General features: G+C 41.8%; 1 protein-coding gene across 2 annotated transcripts in view; it reads left to right on the top strand.

Annotated features, from left to right (window-relative positions):
• CUBN (cubilin) overlaps positions 1–25,904 on the top strand; it is a 494,825-nt gene that overhangs the window by 178,365 nt on the left and 290,556 nt on the right. For both annotated transcript variants that reach the window (XM_033931276.1, XM_033931275.1), the window contains exon 28: positions 23,073–23,232. In XM_033931276.1, coding sequence (XP_033787167.1) covers positions 23,073–23,232 — 160 coding nt within the window. The remainder of the gene's footprint in view (positions 1–23,072; positions 23,233–25,904) is intronic.

Below are 25,904 nucleotides of genomic sequence, written 5' to 3'. Positions count from 1 at the left end.
TAGATAATCATGCTGGGCTATTGAATATCCAGCTTTGTATGACTAGCAATCCCTTATCTGGTTAAGTGTAATATTCAGCATTTAACCACCTAAGTAAAACCGGATAAATATAGGACTGAGTTTTATTCAGTCCAATTTGCTCAGTTAACAGGCAATTAAGTGCTGAGTATCAGCACCAGAGTATCTGTATTAAATGCATTTAAGTCAGCCTAATGATGAAAGTGCTTAGCAGCGGGATATTGAGCTCCTGAAGAAGCAGTAGTGAATTGAGACAGTTCCATTGACTGTGGCACACCTTGACTCAGTTAAATGGCTGCTGGTTGCAAATAGATGACATAATTTATTAAATTTTGTATAAGTCATTCATAATATGTATATATGGTCAGGTATAGTGACCTGGATTGACCACCGTGAGAATGGGCTACTGGGCTTGATGGACTATTGATCTGACCCAGTAAAGCTATTCTTATGTTCTTAATTTACAACGCTGGTTTAAATTGTTGAACATTTTTACTGGGAAGGATTTTCTGACTAATGATAGCTTAGAATAAGGCATTCAGTTGCAACATCAGTTAACCACAAACTAGGAGAGTGGGCGATGAGATGGCAGATGAAGTTCAATGTAGATAAATGTAAAGTCATGCATGTAGGACACAGAAACCCGAGGTACAGCTATACGATGGGAGGGCTGGTAAGGGTGAAAGTACCCAAGAAAAGGACTTGGGGGTAATAGTGGACAAGACAATGAAGCTGTCGGCACAGTGCGCAGCGGCCTCTAAGAAGGTGAATAGAATGCTAGGTACTATCAAGAAAGGTATTACAACCAGAACGAAAGAAGTTATCCTGCCATTGTATCGGGCGATGGTGTGCCCGCATCTGAAGTACTGTGTCCAATATTGGTCGCTGTACCTTAAGAAGGATATGGCGGTACTTGAGAGGGTTCAGAAAAGAGCGACATGATTGATAAAGGGTATGGAAAACCTTTCATATGTTGAAAAATTAGAGAAACTGGGGCTCTTTTCCCTAGAAAAGCGGAGACTTAGAGGGGACATGATAGAGACTTACAATATCATGAAGGGCATAGAGAAAGTGGAGAGGGACAGATTCTTCAAATTTTCAAAAACAACAAGAACGAGAGGGCATTCGGAAAAGTTAAGAGGGACAGATTCAGCACCAATGCTAGGAAGTTCTTTACCCAGAGGGTGGTGGACACCTGGAATGCGCTCCCAGAGGGCGTGATAGGACAGAGTACGGTATTGGAGTTCAAGAAGGGATTAGACAATTTCCTGAAGGAAAAGGGGATAGAAGAGTATAGATAGAGGATTACTATACAGGTCCTGGACCTGAGGGGCCGCCGCATGAGCGGACTGCTGGGCATGATGGACCTCTGGTCTGACCCAGCAGAGGCACTGCTTATGTTCTGAGCCCTTGAAGTCCTTTCCTTCCTAAAAATATTTTTCCTTTGGGTGAATTTAGCTCATTTTGACTTATTCATTGTTAAGGGTTCTGATACTAAATAATAAGTTGGGGTGTGTTAATAGTGTCTTCATTTATTAAAAGCCATTTACACATTTTCTATGATTAAACATTTGTTTAGGAAAGATAGCAACCATTTTTATTTTTTGTGTCCTCTTTTTTGTCTCTGACAAGGAGGACTACCCATTCAGTGGGGTATATTGCTGAAGGGCTGTTGGGTAAGATTTGCCTCTTTGCGGATGATACCAAAATCTGCATTAGAGTAGACACCCCAGATGGCGAAGCTTCTAGAATGGTCTAAAATTGGCAGCTAAAATTTAATGCTAAGAAATGCAAGGTCATGCATTTGGGCTGCAAAAACCAGAGGGAATGGTTCAGTTTAGGGGGCGAAGAACTTATGTCCACAACAGAAGAGCGAAACTTGGGTGTAATTGTATGTGATGATCTTAAGGTGGCCAAACAGGTTGAAAAGGTGACGGTGAAAGCTGGAAGGATGCTAGGGTGCATAGGAAGAGGTATAGCCAGTAGGAAAAAGGAGGAATTGATGCCCCTGTATAAGACTATGGAGAAACCTCATTTAGAATATTGTATACAATTCTCGATTCTGCACCTTCAAAAAGATATAAAAGGATGGAGTCGGTCCAGAGGAAGGCTACTAAAATGGTGCGTGGTCTTCACTATTAGGTTCATGGGGACAGACTTAAAGATCTCAATCTGAATACTTTGGAGGAAAGGCAGTAGAGGGGAGATATGATAGAGATGTTTAAATACCTACGTGATGTAAATGCATTTAAAAGGAAGCTCTGGAATGAGAGGGCAAAGGATGAAGTTAAGAGGTGATAGATTCAGGTGTAATCTAAGAAAATACTTTTTGTTACAGAAAGGGTGGTAGATATGTGGAACAGTCTCCAGGAAGAGGTGGTGAAGACAGAGACTGTGTCTGAATTCAAGAAAGCCTGGGATAGGCACGTGGGATCAAGTTTCAAGTTTATTTAAAATTTCTTATACCGCCCAATCAAGCCTTCTAAGTGGTGTATAAAAACGCCAAAACAATGCACCAGTTAAAATACAATTTAAACAAAAACAAACCAGGAGAAATGACATTTTTTAAAAGACATTGACGAATGGGAATAAAAGTGAAGAAGGGTTATAATTGATAGAAAGAAAGAAAACACTCAAGGGAAAGAATAACAAAGGGAGGGGAACTGATCTCTTAGACTAGAGAGAGGAAGAGATAATGGTTACATCAAATGGGCAGACTGGATGGGCCATTTGTCTTTTATCTGCCATCATATAGATTTAGAAATGTATTTATTTTTGTCGTTATAATAATTGTTTGTTTTGCAATCATGCTTCTATGTTTCTATCCTCAGCCCACCTATTGCTCTGCCTAACCCCGCCCATAGCCCTGATGACTTCACTCATCACTCCACTCAACCTCACCCATTGCTCCGCTCCTGACACAGCTGATTGGCAGCCAAAGGGGATAGATTCCGTACGAACGTAGATTGGCAGCCAAAAGGGATAGATTCCGTACGAACATAAGGAAGTTCTTTTTCACCCAGAGAGTGGTAGAAAACTGGAACGCTCTTCTGGAGTCTGTCACAGGGAAAACACCCTCCAGGGATTCAAGACAAAGTTAGACAAGTTCCTGCTGAACCAGAATGTAAGCAGGTAGGGCTAGTCTTAGTTAGGGCACTAGTCTTTGACCAAAGGGCCGCCGCGTAAGTGGACTGCTGGGCATGATGGACCCAGCAATGGCAATTCTTATGTTCTTAAAGGCAAAAGAAGTGGTCACCTTGTCCAGCAGCAGCAGAAAACACCTTCATAAAACATTATTTCCTGCTACCACAGGATTAGCAGCAGCAGAGATGATGTTTTATGAAGGCATTTCCTACTGCCACTGGACAGGAAAGCCACAGCGGGATATCATGACTATCTGGAGGGAGAAGACCTGCAAAAGTAGGAGTCTTCTGCTAAAAGACTTGGCAGGTCTTAATATGGTAATCCTATCTCTTCTGCTCACTTCCCACCCCATTGGTATTTTTAGAATGGGGTGAAAAGAAGGGCGCATCTGCTGAAATGCAGGCTTAATTTCTTCAAATGCTTTCAGCTGCAGATGAGATTACTTATGTCTTTACATTGGTGAAAGAAAACCAAGAGTGCTTAAGAGGGAAGCAGAGTAAAGATGTCGCGGGAGGAGGATGACGGAGACGAGGCTCGCGGACTGGCAACCCATGAAGGGGACGGCAGAAGCGCCAAACCACAAGGAAAACCAGCAGGGAGGGCAAACAACAGGGACTTACATTGCCTATATACTAATGCTAGGAGCCTACAGGCAAAAATGGGAGAGCTGGAAGTCATAGCCAGCAAGAAGGACATAGACATAATTGGAGTCACAGAAACGTGGTGGACTGATGACAATAAATGGGATGTGGCCATACCAGGGTACAAACTCTACAGGAGAGACAGGACACACAAAAAGGGTGGAGGAATAGAGCTATATATAAAAGACTCCATACCCTCAACCAGGATGGAACCAACAGTAAGGGCGGATGGCTTGGAATCACTATGGGTTAAGCTACCGGTAGGAACTGGAACAGACATAAAATTGGGTCTGTACTATCGCCCACCTGGTCAATCGGAAGAAATCGATCAGGACCTGGAAGCTGAACTGAGGCAGGTATGCAAAAGCGGAAGTGTGGTTGTGATGGGGGACTTCAACTACCCTGGGATAGACTGGAGTATCGGGCACTCAAACGGCACGAGGGAGACCAAATTTCTGGAGGCCACAAGGGACTGTTTCATGGAACAGCTGGTCTCGGAACCAACATAGGGAGATGCCACTCTTGACCTAATCTTCAACGGACTAGGGGGACCCGCAAAGGAGGTGGCGGTACTAGCCCCACTAGGAAACAGCGATCACAACACGATCCAGTGCAGGCTAGAAATTGGATCATCAAAGGTGAAAAGAACCACAACGACAGCACTCAACTTCAAAAAAGGGAATTATGATGCCATGAGGAAAATGGTGGGAAAGAAACTCAACGGCAACACAAGGAAGATGGAGTCTGTAGAAAAAGCCTGGACCCTACTCAAGGGCACGGTGCACAAAGCACAGAACCTGTGTGTCCCCAAGTTCAGGAAAGGGTGCAAAAAAAATAGAACAAAAAACCCAGTGTGGATAACAAATGCAGTGAAAAAGGCGATAAGTGACAAGAAAGCATCATTCAAAAAATGGAAAAAGGACCAAACAAAGGACAACCAAAAGGAGCACAAAAAATACCAAAGAGAGTGTCACCGAGTGGTTAGGAAAGCAAAAAGAGAGTATGAAGAGAGACTGGCGGGGGAAGCAACAAACTTCAAATCATTCTTCAGGTACGTTAAGGGGAAGCAACCAGCAAGGGAGGAAGTGGGACCCTTGGATGAAGGAGGCAGAAAGGGAGTGGTAAAAGAGGAAAAAGAGATAGCTGACAAATTGAATGAGTTCTTCACGTCAGTCTTCACGAGGGAGGACACAACCAACATTCCAGAACCCGAAGAGATCGTAAATGGAGATCAGGATGATAAGCTGGTCCAACTGGAGGTAAGCCAAGAGGATGTCCTCAGGCAGATAGACAGGCTAAAGAGCGACAAATCGCCAGGACCGGACGGCATTCACCCAAGGGTACTCAAGGAATTAAGGAACGAAATAGCAGAGCCACTTCGACAAATATGCAACCTATCCTTAAAAACTGGAGAGATCTCGGAGGACTGGAAAATAGCAAATGTCACGCCCATCTTCAAGAAGGGTTCAAGGGGTGACCCGGGAAACTACAGGCCGGTGAGCCTGACCTCGGTCCCGGGAAAGATGATGGAAGCGCTGATTAAGGACAGCATCTGTGAACACATCGAAAACAATGGACAACTACGGGCAAAAATGTCAGCATGGCTTCTGCAAGGGTAGGTCATGCCTCACAAACTTATTGCACTTCTTTGAGGGGGTAACCAGCCAGGTGATAAAGGGGAATCCATAGACATCATCTACTTTGACTTCCAAAAAGCCTTTGACAAGGTACCACACGAAAGACTGCTTAAGAAACTATGGAACCACGGGGTGCAAGGGGAGGTCCACCGATGGATCAAACACTGGCTGGCAGACAGGAGACAGAGGGTTGGAGTAAAGGGCCATTACTCAGACTGGCAATGGGTCACGAGTGGAGTTCCGCAGGGGTCGGTGCTGGGACCGCTCCTGTTCAATATATTTATTAACGACCTGGAGGCGGGAACAAAATGTGAGGTCATTAAATTTGCGGATGACACCAAACTATACAGCAGGGTTAAAACCATGGAAGACTGCGAAGACCTACAAAAGGATCTGACGACACTGGAAGAGTGGGCCAAAAAGTGGCAAATGAGCTTCAACATAGGGAAATGCAAGGTCATGCATGTAGGGAAAAAAAACCCGATGTTCACTTACAAAATGGGGGGATCACTGCTAGGGGTAAGTAACCTTGAAAGAGACCTGGGAGTGATGGTAGACACAACATGAAGGCGTCGGCACAGTGCGCCACAGCCTCATGGAAAGCAAACAAAATGTTGGGTATCATTAAGAAGGGTATCACGACTAGAACGAAGGAAGTCATCCTGCCACTGTATCGTGCAATGGTGCGCCCGCATCTGGAGTACTGTGTCCAGTACTGGTCGCCGTACCTGAGGAAGGACATGGCAGTGCTTGAGGGAGTCCAGAGAAGAGCAACTAAGCTGATAAAGGGTATGGAGAACCTCTCATATACTGACAGACTGAAAAAGCTAGAGCTGTTCTCCCTGGAGAAGCGGAGACTTAGAGGAGACATGATAGAAATCTTCAAGATCCTGAAGGGCATAGAAAAGGTAGACAAGGACAGATTTTTCAAATTATGGGGAACCACAAGTACAAGGGGGCACTTGGAGAAATTGAAAGGGGACAGGTTTAGGACAAAAGCTAGGAAGTTCTTTTTCACCCAGAGGGTGGTAGATACATGGAACGCGCTTCCGGAGGCTGTGATAGGCAGGAGCACGTTACAGAGCTTCAAAGAAGGTTTGGATAGGTTCCTAGAGGACAAAGGGATTGAGGGGTACAGATAGAAGTAGAGGTAGGTTATAGGGATAGGAGTAGAGGTAGGTTAAAGAAATAGTCAGGGACCACTGCTCAGGCAATAGGCCTGATGGGCCGCTGCGGGAGCGGACCGCTGGGCAAGATGGACCTCTGGTCTGACTCAGTGGAGGCAACTTCTTATGTTCTTATCCCTGTCATCTTCTTAGCAGGAAAAAACACAATTTGAAGTGTCTGTATACAAATGCTAGAAGTCTAAAAAATAAAGTAAGAGAGTTAGAGTATATAGAACTAAATAAGGTAGATACAATAGGTATCTTAGAGACCTGGTGGAAGGAGGACAATCAATGGGATACTGTGTTACCTGGGTGCAAATTATATTGCAGTGGTAGGGAAGATCAAATTGGGGGGGAGGGGGTTGCGCTATATGTTAAAGAGGGAATTGAATCAAACAAAATAAACATTCTGCATGACATAGATAGCAGTGTGGAATCCATATGAATAGAAATTCTATGTGTGAAGGAGAGGAATATACAGGTAGGGTTATACTACCGTCCCCCAGGACAAAATGTTTTCAGAGATTAGGAAAGCTGTCAAATTAGGCAATAGTGTGATAATGGGTGATTTCAACTACCAAGACCTATATAAAGAAGGAAAGAGTAGAAAATCACACAATACAAAGCACTGATCTACTCTCTTCTGATGCTGAGGCAGGTAAACTAGGCCCCAATCCTGAGTATGCACCATATACCAAAAGTGGAGAAAAAAACCCTCAGTTAAAGCCACTAATGGCTAGGGAACCACTGCTAAAGTACGCACTTATAATTGTACAAGCACACACGGTCCAATAACAGTCATAGATCAAAGAAAAAAAACTCCACTTTATCTTAATACTCCAGAACATTGGTCCATTCCTCCCTGAGCATCGGAAATTGCAGAGTCTCACCCTCAGATATTGAAAGTTCAGACAGTCAATTTCAGTATCCAATAACACATCTGTATGAGAGTAGAACTAGAAGGAGCTGTTTTCCCAGCTCTCCTTCAGGAGAATTCAAGACCACCTGACAACCAAGTAAAGATGTGTGTGTGTGGTGGTGGGGAGATGTAGCAGTCACTTCATTGGCTCCCCATCCATTTCCGAATACAGTTCAAACTCCTATTACTGACTTACAAGTGCATTCACTCTGTAGCCCCTGAATACCTCACTCTCTACTCACTCATCTATGTTATTTCAGAAATGTTTTTTTGTAAATGACTACATCAGGAAGAATGCTGTGGTTGTTAATGATATAATCATTTTTATGTGTCTTTGTTGTTTGAGATATTTGCTTTAATTATGTATGTTTTAGTGTAACTCACTCAAATGTTGGATGTATGTGAGAATACATTTTTAAATAAATAAATCTCCCTCCATGTCCCCGCCCCCCACACCTCGTAAGTCCCTCTTATCTGTACCCTTTATCTTCACCGCCAACTCCAGATTCTGTTCCTTCTTTCTTGCCGCGCCATATGTCTGGAACAGTCTGCCAAAGTCAATACGTCATACTCCGTCTCTAGAAGTATTCAAATCCAAGCTAAAAGCCCACTTTTTGAAACTGATTTGAACTCTTAACTCCCAGTCACTGTCAGATACCCATACCTATTGTATCGTTCCTTCTACCAGAAGCTTCCCAACCCTGAGGTGTCCTGTCTGTCCAAATTAGATTATAAGCTCTTCTGAGCAGGGACTGTCTATTAAATATGTGAATGACCAGAGCTGTGTACGCCTTTCAGCGCTATAGAAATGCTAAATAGTAGTAGTAGTAGTAAATACAGTGTATCATATGAAAGACAAAATGTGGTGGCTGAAGAATCTACTACAACTTAAAACTTAATCATTAATTTGGTCCTCTCTTCTGGAAAACTGCTAAGTCTAGAAATTTAATATGAAGCTAATAGTAATTGAAAAATAGCTTAACAAATATCAAAATCATATTCCCTGTTATTACTGAGAATATGAAAACCCATAGATAAAGATCTGGACCATGAATGAAAAGGAAACCCTAAATCACAACGTGATTTTGGGTGGAAGCACTGCATGTGATGTAAAACTGCATTAGGCCACCACTGCAGTTATCCTGAGTGATTCAGCTTGCAGACACATGCCAAATGTAATGTTGGTGAGTCATTTTTCATATTTTTAGCTTTGTCCAAGACATTTTCTTTAGTAGTTTCATCCTGCCAGCTAAGAGTAATATGACTGCCATTTGCAATGATTAATGTATAATTAAACTCTAGAATATATTGCCAGAGAATGTGGTGAAAATAGTTAGCTAAGCAGGGTTTAAAAAAAATGTTTGGCTAACTTCCTGAAAGAGAAGTTCATAAGTCATTATTAATCTAATCTACTCTTCCATTTGTGAGTCGCACAAACCTATACAAGCTCAAGGCAACAGATCAAAGAGGAAGAAAGAAAAGGAGTAGGGGTGGGGGGTATGGAGAAGCAAGGGGAGGGGCCTAGAAGGAGGGGGTGCTATACAGAAGCTGAAACAGTTAATTGTCAAAGAGGTGGGTGTGGGGGAATCACTGCTTATTCCTAGGATAAGCAGCATAAAATATGTTTGACTCTTTGGATCTTATCAAGTATTTGCGACCTAGTTTGGCCACTGTTGGAAACAGGATACTGGGCTTGATGAACCCGAGGTCTGTCCCAGTATGGCAGCTCTTATGCTCTGTTCATATAGAGTACTTCATATTGTTGCATGCCATTTACAGATAAGAGGGAAAATGGTAACACAAAAGCACATAGCACAATAAAAGTGTAGAAGGTTGCAGATGGCACAACAAGGCAAAGTTACATTCAGAGGGAAGCAACTTTACTGCAAGACCCGACATGGCCCATGTTTCAATGAATGCTTGAACAATTGAGTATTTCTCACTCGCGCAGAGCTGTTTCCAAGTTTGCTTTTCGTTTCTAATCAACGTGTTTTCGAATCAGGACCTTCAGGGACCCCTGAGGAAGACTGTATCATCGAAACACAGACCATGTTGGGTCCATAGTTCCCAATATTTTGGGTCCTAGATGTTTTTATGTGGATTATTAAACTGTACTTTTAAATAAAGCCTTCATCTTGAGCATCACCTTCTCCACAAGTTTTTTTTTTTGTCTTTATCAATGAATGCCTGTGTCAGGAGTCCAAAAGTCACCAACTTGCGAAACCAAAAACTTATATCAGACACCTATATATGTGGGCTTTACTTGGTGTGTGACGTGGGAAGCAACATTCAGCTCTTTGATATTTGCCTTTATGTATGTGTGTCTTTGATAGAAGATTTCTGGAAGTGTGTTTCACATGTTGTTGACTTTTGAACCACCTGACACAAGCATTCACCAAAACATGGGCAATGTTGCGTTTTGAAATAAAGCTGCTTCCCTGTGAATGTGACTCTACCTTATTGTTCCTTCTGCGGCTTTCTACATTTTTTTGTGCATGTCATTTACAAAGAAAGAGAAACAGAAAAAAATGACATTTTGTTTTTCTCCATTTGCTGATAATGCATACTCTTTTTCAGGAAGTGTGCATGCATGAGCCATTATTCATGCTAGAAACCTAGATACACTATAATCTATTTTCAGAAGGAACCAATCAGGAACTGTACTTCATCTGTTTATGTAGTCAGATGATTCCTTCCTGGAAGATCCCTTCCATTCTCTTTTGCATTCTTCACTGTTGGGCGAATAGGGCAATATAGCAAGGATACTTAGGGGCAGGTGATACAACTCATGGTCATGCAAAAGATGAGCACAAAGGAGACTTATGTGGGAGTTTGAAGCATCTGAGTTCAGTTTTGAGAAGACATTTTTCCTCTTGGGGTATCTATTTCTTCAGCCTTCTTCCTATCAGGCGGGTCTAGAACATACCCATGGAAAACATGGCTGTCATGGATTCTCAGTCTGACACATTCGGAAAGCTAACAATGAATATGTTGTATCCCATTCTAAAAGTAGAGGTTCCCTTGGTGTGTGGAGTTCATATTCCTGGATTAGCAACCATGAAATGATGATTTTGATTGCAATAGGTTTAGCTATGTGGATGAGGAGCTGAAGGCAGCACCAGTCCCCTATAAGGGGAGTAAAGTCAGCCCTAAGCTGATTTACTCTGATTTCATCTGCTGGGAGAAGGACTAACCCATTCATCTGGACTGGTCTGCCGGGATTCAAGGAAAGGAAATTAACATGTAATTCCAAATTTCCCCTTGTGAATCCCACTATTTGGAATTTTGTGAATAGTTTTAGGTAGAAGTAAAATGTTATTTCATTTTGAGGAGTTATATTACTGCTTAGTCATTTTCTGATTTTCTTCTGTGAATTCCTGTGGACAGATTGGGATAGGTTTAGAAACACAGAAGGAATTTTCACATTCCAAGCTAAACATTAAATTTCAGAAATCAATATACTACATTCACGTTGTGCCAATAGTGTTGAAGATTCATGAGGTATACTAAGAACATAAGAATAGCCTTACTGAGTCAGAGCACAGTAGCCTGTTCTCACAGTGGTCAATCCAGGTCACTAGTACCTGGCCAAAACTCAAAGAGTAGCAACATTCCATGCTACCGATCCAGGACAAGCAGAGGCTTTCCTCATATTTTCTTGTATAGATCCATCAACTTTCCTTTCAAGCTTGGTGTGTTCTGTTAGACAATGGCAGATCGTCATCACTGGTAGTTCAAGTAGTTTTATCAGTGGTAAAGAAGAGCCTGGCTAACCACCTTAAACATAAATTCAGGGAGCAGTTTTCCTGGAATAATTACATCAGTTGTATGGATAGCATGTGTATGAGTGAGCCATTATGCATGCAGAGAGCCTATATATACCCTAATTCTAGGCATGTTCTGTTCAGAAAGTATATGATTGAGGGTTGTGTGCATGTGTGTGTTTGCGTGTGTGTGTGTATGAGAGACAGTATGAACTGAGTTAGTTCAGGTGAAACATTAATGTTAATTTCAAACTGCTGTTCAGAGGGTTTTGAGTGAAACATAGAAAAATAAAGGCCATACGGCCTTATCGTCTTCTTCTCTGTGCCATCTACTATTCCTTCCTCTCCCTTAGAGATCAAATGTACTTATTCCAAGCTTTCTTGAATTCAAGATACATTTTTTGTCTACACCACCTCCACCAGGAGGCCATTCCACACATTCATCACCCTTTCCATGAAAAACTATTTTCTGAGGTTACTTCTTAATCTATCCCCTTTCACCTTCATCCTATGCCCCCTCATTCCAAAGCTTTCTTTCAATTGAAAGAGACTTTGTGCCACATAGGTATTTAAACGTCTTCATCATGCCTCCCCTATCCTGCCTTTCCTCCAAAGTATTCTTATTGAGATTTTTAAGTTTGTCCTCAAATGCTTTATAATGAAGACTACTGACCAATTTAGTAGCCTTCCTCTGGACTAACTTCATCCTGTTTATATCTTTTCGAAGGTGCGGTCTCCAGAATTGTATGCAAAATTCTAAATAAGGTCTCATTAAAGTCTTATAACGGGGCATCGTTACCTCCTTTTTCTGACTGCCCATTCCTCTTCCTATGCACCTGAGCATCCTTCTAGCTTTCACCGTTGCCTTTTCTACCTGTTTCTCCACCTTAAGATCTTCACATACTATCACACTCAGGTCCCGCTCCTCCTCTATGCAGAAAAGTTCTTCACCCCTAAACTGTACCGTTTCCTTGAGTTTTTGCAGCCCAAATGTATTACCCTGAATTTCTTGGCATTAAATTTTAGCTGCCAAATTCTGGCTCAGTCCTCAAGCTTCGCCAGGTCCTTCCTCATATTATCCATGCCATCAGGGGTATCTACCCTATTGCAGATTTTGGTATCATCCACAATGAGACAAACCTTATCAAACAGCCCTTCAGCAATATCACTTACATAAATGTTAGAAAGAACAGGCCCAAGAACCGAACCTTGCAGCACACCATTGATAACATCTCTTTCCTCAGAGTAGCACCATTTACCACTACTCTCTATCAACTTCCACTCGACCAGTTCCCAATCCAGTCCGTCACTTTGGGGCCCATACTGAGGGTACTCAGTTTATTCATTAGATGCCTGTATGGAACAGTGTCAAAGGCTTTGATAAAATCTAAACACACCACATCTAATTCTCTCCCTCTATCCAACTGTATGATCACCCAGACAAAGAAATTGATCACATTTGTGTGACAATACCTGCCTCTAGTGAAACCATGTTGCCTTGGGCCCATTATAACATCAGAAACACTCTCTCTATTTGTAAGCTCTAACAGGCTCATAATAAAAAAAACATAGACGTCCAAAAAGCATCCTAAATCAGCACTTAAACGTCCTAATTGACAGGACATCCAAGTGCCAGTAATCAAAACTGTCTTTCTGGATGTCTAGCAAAGTGTCCTAGCCTCTGTGCATCCAGAGCATGAGATGGGTGGCGTTCCCAAGGGCAGGTTAGACATGGATGTCATGTAGTGATAATCAAAAGACACACCAATAAGCAGTAGAAGTCAATAGGATCTCAGAGGGGCCCAACATTAATACGTACGCACTTGAGAGAAAGTAATGAGTGGTTGAATAATTAAATTAAATAAAATTAATGTGTGAAACGGGGTGTCCTCAGTGTGAGAGGTCAGCAAAGAGAGAAAATTCTCCAGCGCTTTACACAACCTCTGCCCGCACACCATCACTGGACACCTCACGTGTCTTCAAATTAATCGTGGTATAACTTAAACAGTGATATAGAAAATTCATCAATCACACGAGTGCATAAATAAAGCAGGAAGTCCCACTCTGAGAGCCCCCCCCTAGCCAACTCCAAAAAAATTAACTCAGACTTAGCTTGAAGATTTGTCCTTGGTCTGTAGTCAAAAAAGAAGGGCAGCATTCCTACACAACCTATTTACCAGGTTCAACCAAGCTCGGTTTCGGAGACTCAAAGTCCCTTCATCAGGAACCTGTTGCCAATTAGGGAGGATAATCATACACATTGCCACATCCGGCGAAACCGTAACATTAATTTAATTTAATTATTCAACCACTCAATACTTTCTCTCAAGTGCGTACGTATGCAGGTTGGGCCCCTCTGAGAACCCATTGACTTCTACCGCTTTTCGGTGTGTCTTTTGAAGTATCTTAGCAGTTATATTTTTGGAGAACGTGTATTGTGATGTAGTGATAATCAAACATTTTACAAGACATCCTGGATGTCTTGGAACTAGACCTGTTCCTAGACATTTGGAACTAGACCTGTTTTTGAAACATCTAAGCGCCACAAAGTTGCTCAAACTGACCAGATGACCGTTGCAAACATCAAGGTAAGACATCCCCACACTCCCCCCAGTGCTCACTGACTCCCTTCTACCACACAAAAATGAGAACAAAAAGGTACATACCTGTCCCTAAAACAGCAGAATCTGGTATGGCGAAGCCTGGTAGAGATGCAAAGGTGGCTTAATTAGCCTGGTGGGCTGGCTAGTGAACCCCATAGAGAGGAGGACCCAGGATCATAAGCCACTTTAACCACTACATTTATGGTAGAATGTGTGAGCCCACCTAAAACCTACTATACTGCCATATAGGTGCCACCTGCAGCCATAAGTGCTATTGGGGTGGTAAATAGGAGGGTATAGGAGACTTTTTTTTGGGGGGGGAGGATTTGGAGGGCTCACCATAAATTATAAGGGTGAAATGGTGAGATATACATCTGGCACCCTTTATGTGAAGTTCACAGCAGTACCCTTTAAGGCAGGGGTCTCAAAGTCCCTCCTTGAAGGCCGCAATCCAGTCGGGTTTTTAGGATTTCCCCAATGAATATGCATGACATCTATGTGCATGCACTGCTTTCAATGCATATTCATTGGGGAAATCCTGAAAACCCAACTGGATTGCGGCCCTCAAGGAGGGACTTTGAGATCCCTGCTTTAAGGTGTCCCATTGCTTTCCAGACATTATCTCTTTTCCCCGTGTGTTCAGGTATTTAATTAGGATTCACTTACCTGAGGGCTTATATTTATCTGGGGGCTCTAATCACGTAACCCCAATGATTCTAGTAACACTTTAGTAACTCTTCTAGTAACGATTCTAGTAACTCTTTAATAGGTTTCTTGGAAAATCAACCCATGGTACAGGTAGCCAAAATGCTCTTCCAGAATGCAAGCTTCTCTGCCTTGGTCATGACCCTGTCTGCTTCACCTTCTCTCCCAAAGCCATGAAGTCACTTTTGATACCTATCACAGGTACCTATCAGTAACGTTTGTGCCAACATGGACAAGTAGCATCAGATAATAGTCATTAGACTCGATGAGTCTTGGCAAACTCTCCATAACCTCTTGAATTTTGGCACCAGGCAGACAGCACACCTCCCAGGATATCATATCTGCTCTGCAAATGGATGCCTCTGTACCCTTCAGAAGGGACTCACCCACCGCCACTACCTTTCATCTCTTAGTGGTCACGGATCCAGCAACGTTAGGGATTTCAAGCTTTGGTTCTTCCTCTCCCTAGGATGTTCTCACCTCCTCCACTTCCAGGGCTACATATCAGTTCTGTTTGAGGAAAGGTGGAATCATGATATCGATCCTGCAAAGTCCAGTAATTTGAATCCAGCTGTCCTCCTTCAGCACGGCCTCATCTTCCCCTCTGCTAGAAATCTTTGATGCTTCTGAAGCATTTCATCGATGTACTTCTCATTCTCACAAATGCTTCTCAGTCTTGCCACTTCCTATCTCAGTACCTTCACTTCCTTCATGAGGGATTCAAGCTGAAGATATTGTGCACCTGGAACCAGCCCCTCTCCTTGGATAGCATTTTCTGTCTGCACAAAATGTAACTGGGACAAAAGCTTTAGTGACACAATGTTTTTCTGCCATACTGTGGGTGCAGAAGTACTTGCACCTGATGAAAGAAAAGAGAGAAGACTGGAAAAGCCCTACCAAAGCCCTCAACTATCCCCCCAGCATTTCTACAGGTCAGAAAAAAACAGCTATCTGCTTTTATGTGAGATCTAACCCTCAGAAGGATGGGAACTTCAAAGAGATCAATTAATTACCTCTTCTTTTGAAATGGAAGTTAAAAGAAATGCTGTACTTTAAACCAAATGGAAGGTGGCACAGGGTAGTGATCAATGGAGATCGCACTGAGGAAAGGGATGTTACCAGTGGTGTGCCTCAAGGTTCTGTTATTGGGCCTGTTCTTTTTAACATTTTTATAAATGATATTGCTGAAGGATTGTCGGGTAAGATTTGCCTTTTTGCGGATGATACCAAAATCTGCAATAGAGTAGACACGCCGAATGGTGTGAATAACATGAAGAAAGACCTGGCAAACTTGAAGAATGATCTGAAATTTGGAAGCTAAAATTTAATGCTAAGAATGCAAGGTATGCAAAGAATGCATTTGGGCTGCAAAAACCAGAGGGAATGGAACAGTTTAGGGAGTGACGAACTTAGGTGCATGACGGAAGAGCGGGACTTGGGTGTGATTGTATGTGATGATCTTAAGGTGGCCAAACAGGTTGAAAAGGTGACGGCGAAAGCTAGAAGGATGCTAGGTTGCATAGGGAGTGGTATGGCCAGTAGGAAAAAGGAGGTATTGATGCCTCTGTATAAGACTCTGGTGAGACCTCATTTAGAATATTGTGTACAATTCTGGAGGCCGCACCTTCAAAAAGATATAAAAAGGATGGAGTCGATCCAGAGGAAGGCTACTAAAATGGTGTGTGGTCTTCTTGATAAGGCATATAGGGACAGACTTAAAGATCTTAATCTGTATACTTTGGAGGAAATGCGGGAGAGGGGAGATATGATAGAGACATTTAAATACTTACATAATATAAATGTGCATGAGTTGAGTCTCTTTCATTTGAAAGGAAACTCTGCAATGAGAGGGCATAGGATGAAGTTAAGAGGTGATAGGCTCCGGAGTAATCTAAGGAAATACTTTTTTACAGAAAGGGTGGTAGATGAGTGGAACAGTCTCCCGGAAGACGTGGTGGAAATAGAGACTGGGATAGGCATGTGGAATCTCTCAGAGAGAGAAAGAGATAATGGTTACTGTGGATGGGCAGACTAGATGGGCCATTTTGCCTTTATCTGTTTCTATGTTTCTAATAAATAGAGGCTTTCTTTAACTCCTAGCTGTGCTCTAAACTGAAGCTATCTTCCGCTCTAAAATGCAACCTAAAATACCAATCTATATTCAAACACTTTTTCTATAGTACTCTAAAGGCTACACTATTTTCAAATCTGACTTTGCTAAATAAGTAAATTAAACAAACAAAACAAGATGGTGAAATTACCTTCTGAACCCCAAGTTTACCTTTTCCCAACTCTAAATGCCCTGAATTCCAATGATTTTTCTTCCTCTTCAGCATCTTTTCAGGACTGTGAAGGGGTCAGGGTAGAGATAAAGTCTGTGTCATTCCTGCCATTCCTCCCTTGCCTTTCCTTTCTGTTAAAATCTCTCTCTCTCACTAGCACTCTGAAGTTCTAGGGCTCCTTCTGCATCTGCTGCCAGCAAGGATTTTTTTTTTTTTTAGCATTTATAAACCACTTATAGCCTAAGTGGTTTATATTCAGGTACCCAGGAATTTTTTCCCTATCTATCCTGGTGGGCTCACACTCTATCTAATGTATCTGGGGCAAAGGGGGATTAAGTGACTTGCCCAGGGTCACAGGGAGCAGCATGGATTTGAGCCCACAACCTTAGGGTACTGAGGCTGTAGCTCTAACTACTACACCACACACTCCCCTGTAAATCAGTGTTTTATATATCATTTTGAGTAAACAATTCCCTTTAACCTGTATGCAGCCATTTTAAGCCAGGACCTCCATTCTTGCACCACCACCATCAGCTTAATCTTCTTCTGGAAACCCCACAGGCCCTTGTTGTGCCACTGTGATCCTCTATGGCTGCTTCTGCCAACAAGCAGCCTCACTAGACTCTGTGTGGCAGGGCCTGGTTTTCCTGCCAGCAACTTCTGCTATTTCCGCACACACAGATTTGTTTGCGCATGTGGAAGCAGATCTGTGCATACTGATGATGGGCAAAGATAATGGGAAGAGAAACTAAGAAAACATGCGATTCCAACCTGAGCAAGCATCAGGTTAATCATATGAATTGGTTTTGTTCACTTTACTGAAACTTCCAATGAAGGGTGCCATCCTCAAATGAGTTACAAGTAGCAGATCACTCTGGTTTCCTGTGGTTAATTCATTTTGCTGAATGCAGAATTGAAAGCAGTAGGAGGCTGAGTGGTTTCCTAGGCAACCACTATTTGTTTACTGAAACAGAAATGACCAATTTATGTGCGGGGTTTAGAACAGAATGATTTCCAGATCTTTGATGATAAGTTTAGAAAAAGCCCCTTGGCATAATTAACCTCAGTGATGGAAGGTGGTTTTTGTATTAGAAAATCTGTTAGCAAAAAGTCTGTGCATGAGATTGCATTAGGTTTTCATTTTCAGGCATTTTCTTCATCAGAGGAGGTTTTTATAAATTCTTTTAAAGGACTCCTTTTCTATAGTCATTGTAGAGGTGCTATTTTTTTCAACTTTCTGTTAATTTCCCTATAGTTTGAAATAATTTATTTCAATTTGGGGTTGTTGTTTTTTTTAAATTGGCAATATTTTATTTATTGATAGTGCATTCTCAGTTTCTTATAGGTGTTCTATCTTGGGCTCCAATACCCTGAAATCCTAGCAAACAAGCAGGGTTGATTGAACGTAGTCCTTATAGAGGGGGGTGTTTGCAAAACTGCAATAAAACTAATATTGGCTTTAACATGGCTAAACTCATATATGACTATTTCATGTGTGTTCGAGCATTCTCATGGCCTTTCTTGCATTAATGTTTGGTTTGCATTAAAACTTAATAGACCTTTTACTAAAGTGTGCAATTTTTAGTTTTCAGGTCATGCAATAAAATATTGTCATTGGCTTGCAGTACCTGCCTACAGCTAACATTGGAACACTTCTCATCTCCTAGATATAGGAGGCACTGAGATAAGTGTTCCTGTGTTAAGTCTTTATTAGCCAGTTACCGTGTCTTAAGTATAATGTGTTAGATGGCTAATATGACCACCCTCTCTGCCCATGATTCACTCCCTCTCAAAAATATAGAAAAATCAGTAATAGATGGGTTAGCTTATTCAAATAGGCAAAATACTAATGCAATTCTGATGTAGCCTGTGTGTGGAGGAGAGTGTGGCACAGTGGTTAGAGTTATGGCCTCAGCACCCTGAGGTTGTAGGTTCAAACCCCGTGCTGCTCCCTGTGACCCTGCGCAAGTCATTTAATTCTCCACTGCCCCAGGTACATTAGAGAGACTGTGAACCCATTTGGACAGACAGGGAAAATGCTTGAAGTACCTGTATGTAAACTGCTTTGAGTGTGGTTGTAAAACTAGTATACAAATCCCTTTCCCCTTACAACTAAAAGCACATTAAGGGTTTAACACAGTGGTCTCAAACCCGGGGGCCAGGTACTAGTTTGAGGCCCTCGCTATGTTTATCATAATCACAAAAGTAATATAAAACAGTTTCTTAATCATCTGTCTCTTTAGCTATAAATGACAATATTATTATTAAAACTTAACCAAAAGGAAAGATTTATAAAGAGTTTTACCTCATGCAAAATTGTCATTTCTTTAATAAGACATTAACTATTTTTTTTGAGACCCTCCAAGTACCTACAAATCCAAAATGTGGCCCTGCAAAGGGTTTGAGTTTGAGACCACTGGTTTAACACCTTTAGTAAAAAGGCCCTGACGTTTTGATTTAAACCCAAATAATAACATGTTTTTCACTCAGGAATGAGATATATCCTGAGCTCTGTCAGGAAGATTCCAAAGCATTGGATTACAGTACTCTTAATTACATTACATTACATTAGGGATTTCTATTCCGCCATTACCTTGCGGTTCAAGGCGGATTACAAAAGGTTAATTTAAAAATACAGAGTTACAATGATTGGCTAGAGAGGTAAGTTGTAGGTTTTATAAACATTAACGGGTTGTTAAGGGTGAGGTGGTTTGTAAGAGAATTAATAGTTGGTCATAGTGGAGGTTCTTTTGTTGTTGTTAGTGCAGTAATGGGTAGGTCAGATGTCGGTTTTAGAGTTACTAAGAGGTCGTGATGTTATTGCTGCTTCAGGAATTTCTTGAAAAGTGTGGTTTTTATTTCTTTTCTGAACGTCCTATAGTCTGGGGTGGTCATCAGAAGGTTGGAGATCTGGTTGTCCAGCCTTGCGGCTTGAGTGGCTAGGAGGCCGTCGTGTAGTTTTGTTCTTTTTACTTCCTTGATTGGGGGGGGTATGAATGGGGAGTGTGTTTTTCTGTGTCTGGTAGTGGGTGCTTGGATGAGGCGATTATTCAAGTATGATGGGCTGACTCCGTGTAGGGTTTTAAATAGTATGCAGTAGAATTTGAATTGGATTCTTTCTTGGATTGGAAGCCAATGTGAGTTGATGAAGGCTTCAGTGATGTGGTCATGTTTTCTCAATGAGTAGATGAGTCTCAAAGCTGTATTTTGGATTGTTTGGAGTTGTTTAATCGTGGTTACAGGGCAAGGAAGGAAGAGGATGTTGCAGTAGTCCAGTATACCTAGTATTAGGGATTGTACTATAAGTTGGAATTGTGTTCTTTCAAAGAATTTTCGGACTTGTCTCAGATTTCTCATGACTGCGAATGATTTCTGAATTGTTTTATTTATTTGCGGTTGCATAGTGCAGCATCTGTCTATGGTCATGCCAAGTAGTTTTATGGTGGTTTGGATTGGATATTTGATTGCTTTTATTTCTAAGTTGGTTGTGGTTTGGACCTTGTCATTTTCGAGAAGGATGAATTTGGTTTTGTCTTGGTTGAGTTTAAGTTTGTGATTTTTCATCCAGGTTGTGACTGTTTCAAGTGTTTGGTGAAGTTTGTCTGTCATGGTAGGTTTAGAATGATCATATGGGATGAGGATGGTGATGTCATCAGCATAACTATAGGTGGTTATGCCCAGATTGTCCAGATGCGTTCCTAGAGAAGCAGTGTAGAGATTGAAGAGGGTAGGGGATAGTGGAGATCCTTGTGGTACGCCGCAGGGGTTTGACCAGGATTCTGACTTTTCTTTGTTTGATTTTACACTGTAGGTTCTGAGTTTTAGGAATCCTTCAAACCATGAGTATACTTTATCTGAGATGCCTATTGCGTCTAAGATCTGTAGAAGGATGTTGTGATCCACTAAGTCGAATGCTGCAGTTAGGTCCAGTTGTATGAGAAGCATTTTTTTCCCTGTACTAAGGTGTTGTCTGACGGTATCCATAAGGGAGCCTAGTAGTGTCTCTGTACTGAAGTTTGTTCTGAAGCCTGATTGCATGGGGTGGAGTAGGTTGTGGTCATCTATGTAATTGGAGAGGAGTTTGGCTACTAGGCCTTCTATAATTTTGACATATAGCGGAATTGAGGCTATAGGTCTAAAGTTAGATGGGTGGTTTTGTGGTGCTTTTGGGTCTTTTTGGATTGGGGTGATGACGATTTCGCTGAGGTCAGCAGGGAATGTGCCTTCTGTGAGCGTGATTTGAATCCATTGTAGAATTATGGTGCGGAATTTTACACTAGAGGTGGTAAGGAGATATGAGGGGCAATGGTTAAGGTCACAGGAGGCATGGCTGTATTTTTTGTAGAATTTGTTGAATTCTGACCATTGTATGTTGGGGAATTGAGTCCAAATTCTGTCTGCTGCGGTTGCCTCTTTTCCTGTAGGGTGGATTGTGATTGAGTTTTGATGGGATGGGTTAAGGATGAGAGTGGCTCTGGTGTTGGTAATTTTGTTCTTGAAGTGTTCTGCTAAGAGGGTGGGTGATGGTGGAGGGGTGTTCGTGGTGGTAGTGTATGGTTTGGTGTCTGTTAATTCTTTCAGGATTTGGAATATTTTTTTGGAATCTTGGGTTTCCGTGCCTATGAGATTAGTATAGTAGCTTTTCCTCTTATCCCTTAGTAGATTTTTGTATTGTTTGTTGATTTTTTTCCAGTCGGTTTTTGTTTGATCTTGGTTCTTTTTTCTCCATTTTCTTTCTAATCTTCTACACTGTCTTTTGAGTTGGAGTAATTCATTATCAAACCATTGGTCTGATTTCCTGCTGGTTCTGGTTTTGGTTTGTAGGGGGGCCAGATCATCAAGGATGTTAGTGGATACATTTTTCCAGTGGGAGATGAAGTTTTTTGGGTCGCAGTAGGCCTCAGTAGGGTCCAGTAGGCCTCAGTTAATATGATACTGATTTATTGCAAAGTATTAAGAGTGTTCCTATCACAATTCTAAATCAGATTAAGATATATTTTATTTCTAGTATGATCCAAATGCAACACTAATTCCCTATCAGAGGTCCAAAGAGACTCAGACTAATAATACAAGTCATCCGAAACAAAGACAATCGGCCTCTTTTACAAAGCTGCGCTAGCGGCTGCGCTAACGGCCCAGAAGCCCATAGAGATTTAAAGGGCTTCGGGGCTGTTGCCGCACGGCAGCCGCTAGCGTGGCTTTGTAAAAGAGGCCGAATGTTAATGGCCAGCTTCTATTTATGATTTATTACCTCAGACTGTATATATAATTTGATAACAATTTGATAACTTTATGAAGCAAATTTCTTGTAACATATTTAACTCTATTCAAAATTCTATGTACCAATGGGGTCCTTTTACTAAGGCACGCTAGCCAGTGCGCACTAAACGCTAATGCGTCCATAGGATATAATGGACATGTTAGCGTTTAGCGTGCACTAAAACGGCTTAACGCCTAAAATATTGAACTATTCCCTAGGAAATCAAGGTAAGGTTCCTGGTTTCCTTAGTTGTATTACGGTATAATTTGTAGCCTTCTTTCAGAGCAACCATAACATAGTACAACCTTAATTGAATTTTCTTGCAAAAAATATTGAAAATGCACCAAATTCTGTGCTCGAATTGTAAACAAGATGCTCATGAACTTGGATTAGGAAAAATATGATCTATAAATATATCATGGTAAATTGTTGTGTATCAGATACAGGGCAGGATTAACCAATAGGCCAAGTAGGCATGTGCCTAGGGCCCAAAATGGTCAGGGGGACCCGATGAAGGAGGGCATCAGCATTGTTTTTTCCAAACGGCGATGGGCCACTCCAGCATCGATTGGCAACGCGGGCCCCACCCCAATTGGCAATGTGGCTCCCCCCCCCCCACATCGACGGAAAGTAAGACAAGCAAGTAACGCGGGTAAGAAAGGCAACGGGAACTGGAATTGTGCAAGCGGTGCTGCTTGCCCAAAGCTTCCCTCTGATGCAGCTTCCTGTTTCCACCTGGGGCATGGTGGGGTGGGGCGGGGCAGGGGGCCCAGTGTATTTGTGTGCCTAGGGGCCCTCGACAAATTAATCCTGCTCTGATAAGATATGCACCCAACTTATAATAAAACTGTAAGCTATATATTTCCTGTAATAAAAATATCTCTGTGTTAGATCATTATACGGTTTAAGGTCTATTCTGTGCTTTCCCTTTAGCTCTATAATGGACCGAACACCCAGTCTAACCTAATCGGTACTTTTTGTGGAAATGGCATACCTCCGTCTGGTAATACCACAGGCACAAGCCTTCATGTAGTGTTCCACTCAGACTCATCATACAGTGGTAACGGATTCCAGATGCTGTGGCACGTCAATGGTAAGATAAGGAGCATTTCTTTCCTATCCCTAGCCTTGAACTAATCAGATATTATCATATTTAGGACCCTGTTCAAAGATGACTTTTTTCCTTTCTGTGTCTATAGTATTAAAAGTACAGTTGCTGTATTTGTCCTTCATTTTCAAATGCAATAAAAGTGGGAGGCAAACACAAATGTCACAATGAAGGTTCCAGACTGATTTAAGCAGCAAAAGAGGAATTTTTATGCTCAATACAAAAATCTTTTAAACAAAGGAAACCACTCAGCTGCGGTTGAAATGACTGAGCTGGCTCTGAATTTCTTCAGCTGGTGGGGCTAAGATAAGTGTTAACTGTAATTTAGGAGGGAGGAGAGTAAGGTGCTTAGTGCCCACCCAAAATTTCAGTTCCCCCTACAATCCTGCCACCTCAATCATGTCAATTGAATCCATTCTAAAAGTACATGTGCTTTGCAGGGTCACACATACTTTCACCTGCTTTCAGGGGAAGATTCTCAAAACTTTAACGTAGTCACTAAATTGTTTCCAGCCACTTTAGCGTCCATGTATTTTAGCGACGGATTATCAAAATGGCTTACTGTGGTCTTTTCCGAGCTTCCTAGCAGGTCATTAATATTTAAAGAAGCTCTGGGTAATTATCTATTTTCTAACCTTGCTGTCCTACATTTGTGAGCAAAATTTTCTGGCAGGTCTGAACTGTCATACACCACTCCCTCCCACCGCGAAGCAACATCCCCGACACACCCCTGGCAGTGGGAGAGATGCCCATTCCCTCCCTCTCTTCCACTGCCGCCATTGTACCCTGACACCCCCATGCATCCAACAACCCCCTTCTCTCCCTTGCCTTGTTAATGAGGGATGCCTCTTCAAAATTGCAGTCCTTCCCTTCCCCAGTGCATCTAGGGAGGGGCCTAAGGATCTGATTGGCCTAGATGCCTAAGGACCCTCCCATAGGAGGGGCTGTAAGCAACCTGGGCCAATAAAAGCTATCACCATTGATGGGCACATGCAAATTTAGCGGCTCTCTGCGAACTTTATTTGCATGCGTGTTTTTTAAAGAATGACTAGCGTTTTTTAAATTGTTACAGTAGCAAATGTGATAGCAGCTGTCGTATTTTACCACAAACATTTGAGAATCTTCCCTTCAGTGAGGACAGTTTTCACATAGCAGCTTACCTTAGGAAATCATTATTTTAATCAGGTAAATAAATCACTTTGAAAAATGTTTTCACTCTGCCACCCATGAAATGAAAATGTTTTGTTTGTAAAATATTCTTTAAGGCAGTCAACATAGTATTTTCTGTTCAGAATTTCCAAAGCAAACAATGGTAGGTGTTATTAGCAGGAACTTCCTTAGCTACAGTAAAGTTTTCTGTTTCTGTAGAGAAGCGGCCATGAATACAGCTTATTCACTAATTACAGCAAATCAGTTAAATGGTCATACCTACCTTCTAAATTCACACTATTCAGCTCCCACAGCATCCCATGCAGCGGTAGAGGGCTGCAGAGGTCCTCAGTGTAGGTTCTGTTGCAATCGGATTCCTTAATGTATGTGGTTTAAGTAATAGATCATGGCACAGCTGCAATCTGAATATTGTCTTCATTTTTTTTTTACTTGGTTTGATTTAGCATTCAAGAAGGTCCCAGATGCTTTTATTTTATTTTGCATATTTCAACAGTAGTTAGGATTAAGGGGAGTGAGTGTTGCAGATGTTAATTTATGCTGATGCCACCTAGTGGCTTAAGCTAGTTGTTACATCTCACTTATTTCCTACTTCCTGCTTGTTGTCCCCTTTAGTTTTAAATCAGCTTGGTTTCTGTGTACAGCTGCCTTTAGTGTGTATTTATTTTTAACTCTGAAACAGTGAGATATTTAACTGGAGCACAGCAGAGGAAATGCAACAGCACAGAAGTGTACGTGCTTGTGAATGTGAAATGATGTCACCGCCATGGGTCGGAGCACTCATACAAACAGCTTGCAGCCTTTCATTGTGAATGTTGGGTGACATCATACTTCTTGGATGGAGCTCCTCATTTCTTTATTTATTTGGCTAAGAATTACACTCCCAGGAAGTAATTTGAGTCTTGGCTTCATCCAGTGGTTATATTAACTAGTTTCCTGTACAGTGTCAGAGAATTTATTTGTGCAGTATTTTGAAAAATTGACTTTTTTAAAAACAGTAACCCCTTCTGGACAAGTCACTTAATCCTCCATTGTCCCAGGTACCACAGTTAGATTGTGAGCCTGCTGGGGCAGAAAGGGAAAATACTTAAGATTACTAGTCAATGTATTATAAACTGCATTGGGTGAATCTCTTCATGAAAAGTGGTTAATAAATCTCAATCAATCAATAATATTTATATATTTTATAGTGCTACTGGATGCATGCAGTGTTGTACAGTGGTAAGTTCCCAGGTACAATATGACCCTACCCCCCAGGAGCTTATAATCTAAGGGGCCAATATTTAGGGTTCCAGGTTTTCCAATCGGAAAATCCGGACCCCTAGACCTGCTTCCAGGCCTGTCCAGTTCCACCCATCCCCATCCTGTAATTCAATTCAGCACTTAATCTGAAAAGGTAACTGACTAAACAGAACCACGTACAATGCAGGATTCACTAAACTTCCAAACCCTGTGCGATCCATTTCTGTTTGCATGCCAGCCAACCAATT

The sequence above is a fragment of the Geotrypetes seraphini genome, chromosome 2, assembly GCF_902459505.1.
Source record: "Geotrypetes seraphini chromosome 2, aGeoSer1.1, whole genome shotgun sequence".
In the NCBI taxonomy this organism is placed as follows: domain Eukaryota; kingdom Metazoa; phylum Chordata; class Amphibia; order Gymnophiona; family Dermophiidae; genus Geotrypetes; species Geotrypetes seraphini.
The sequence above is the reverse complement of the archived record's forward strand: the minus strand, read 5'-3'. Positions and strand labels throughout refer to the sequence as shown.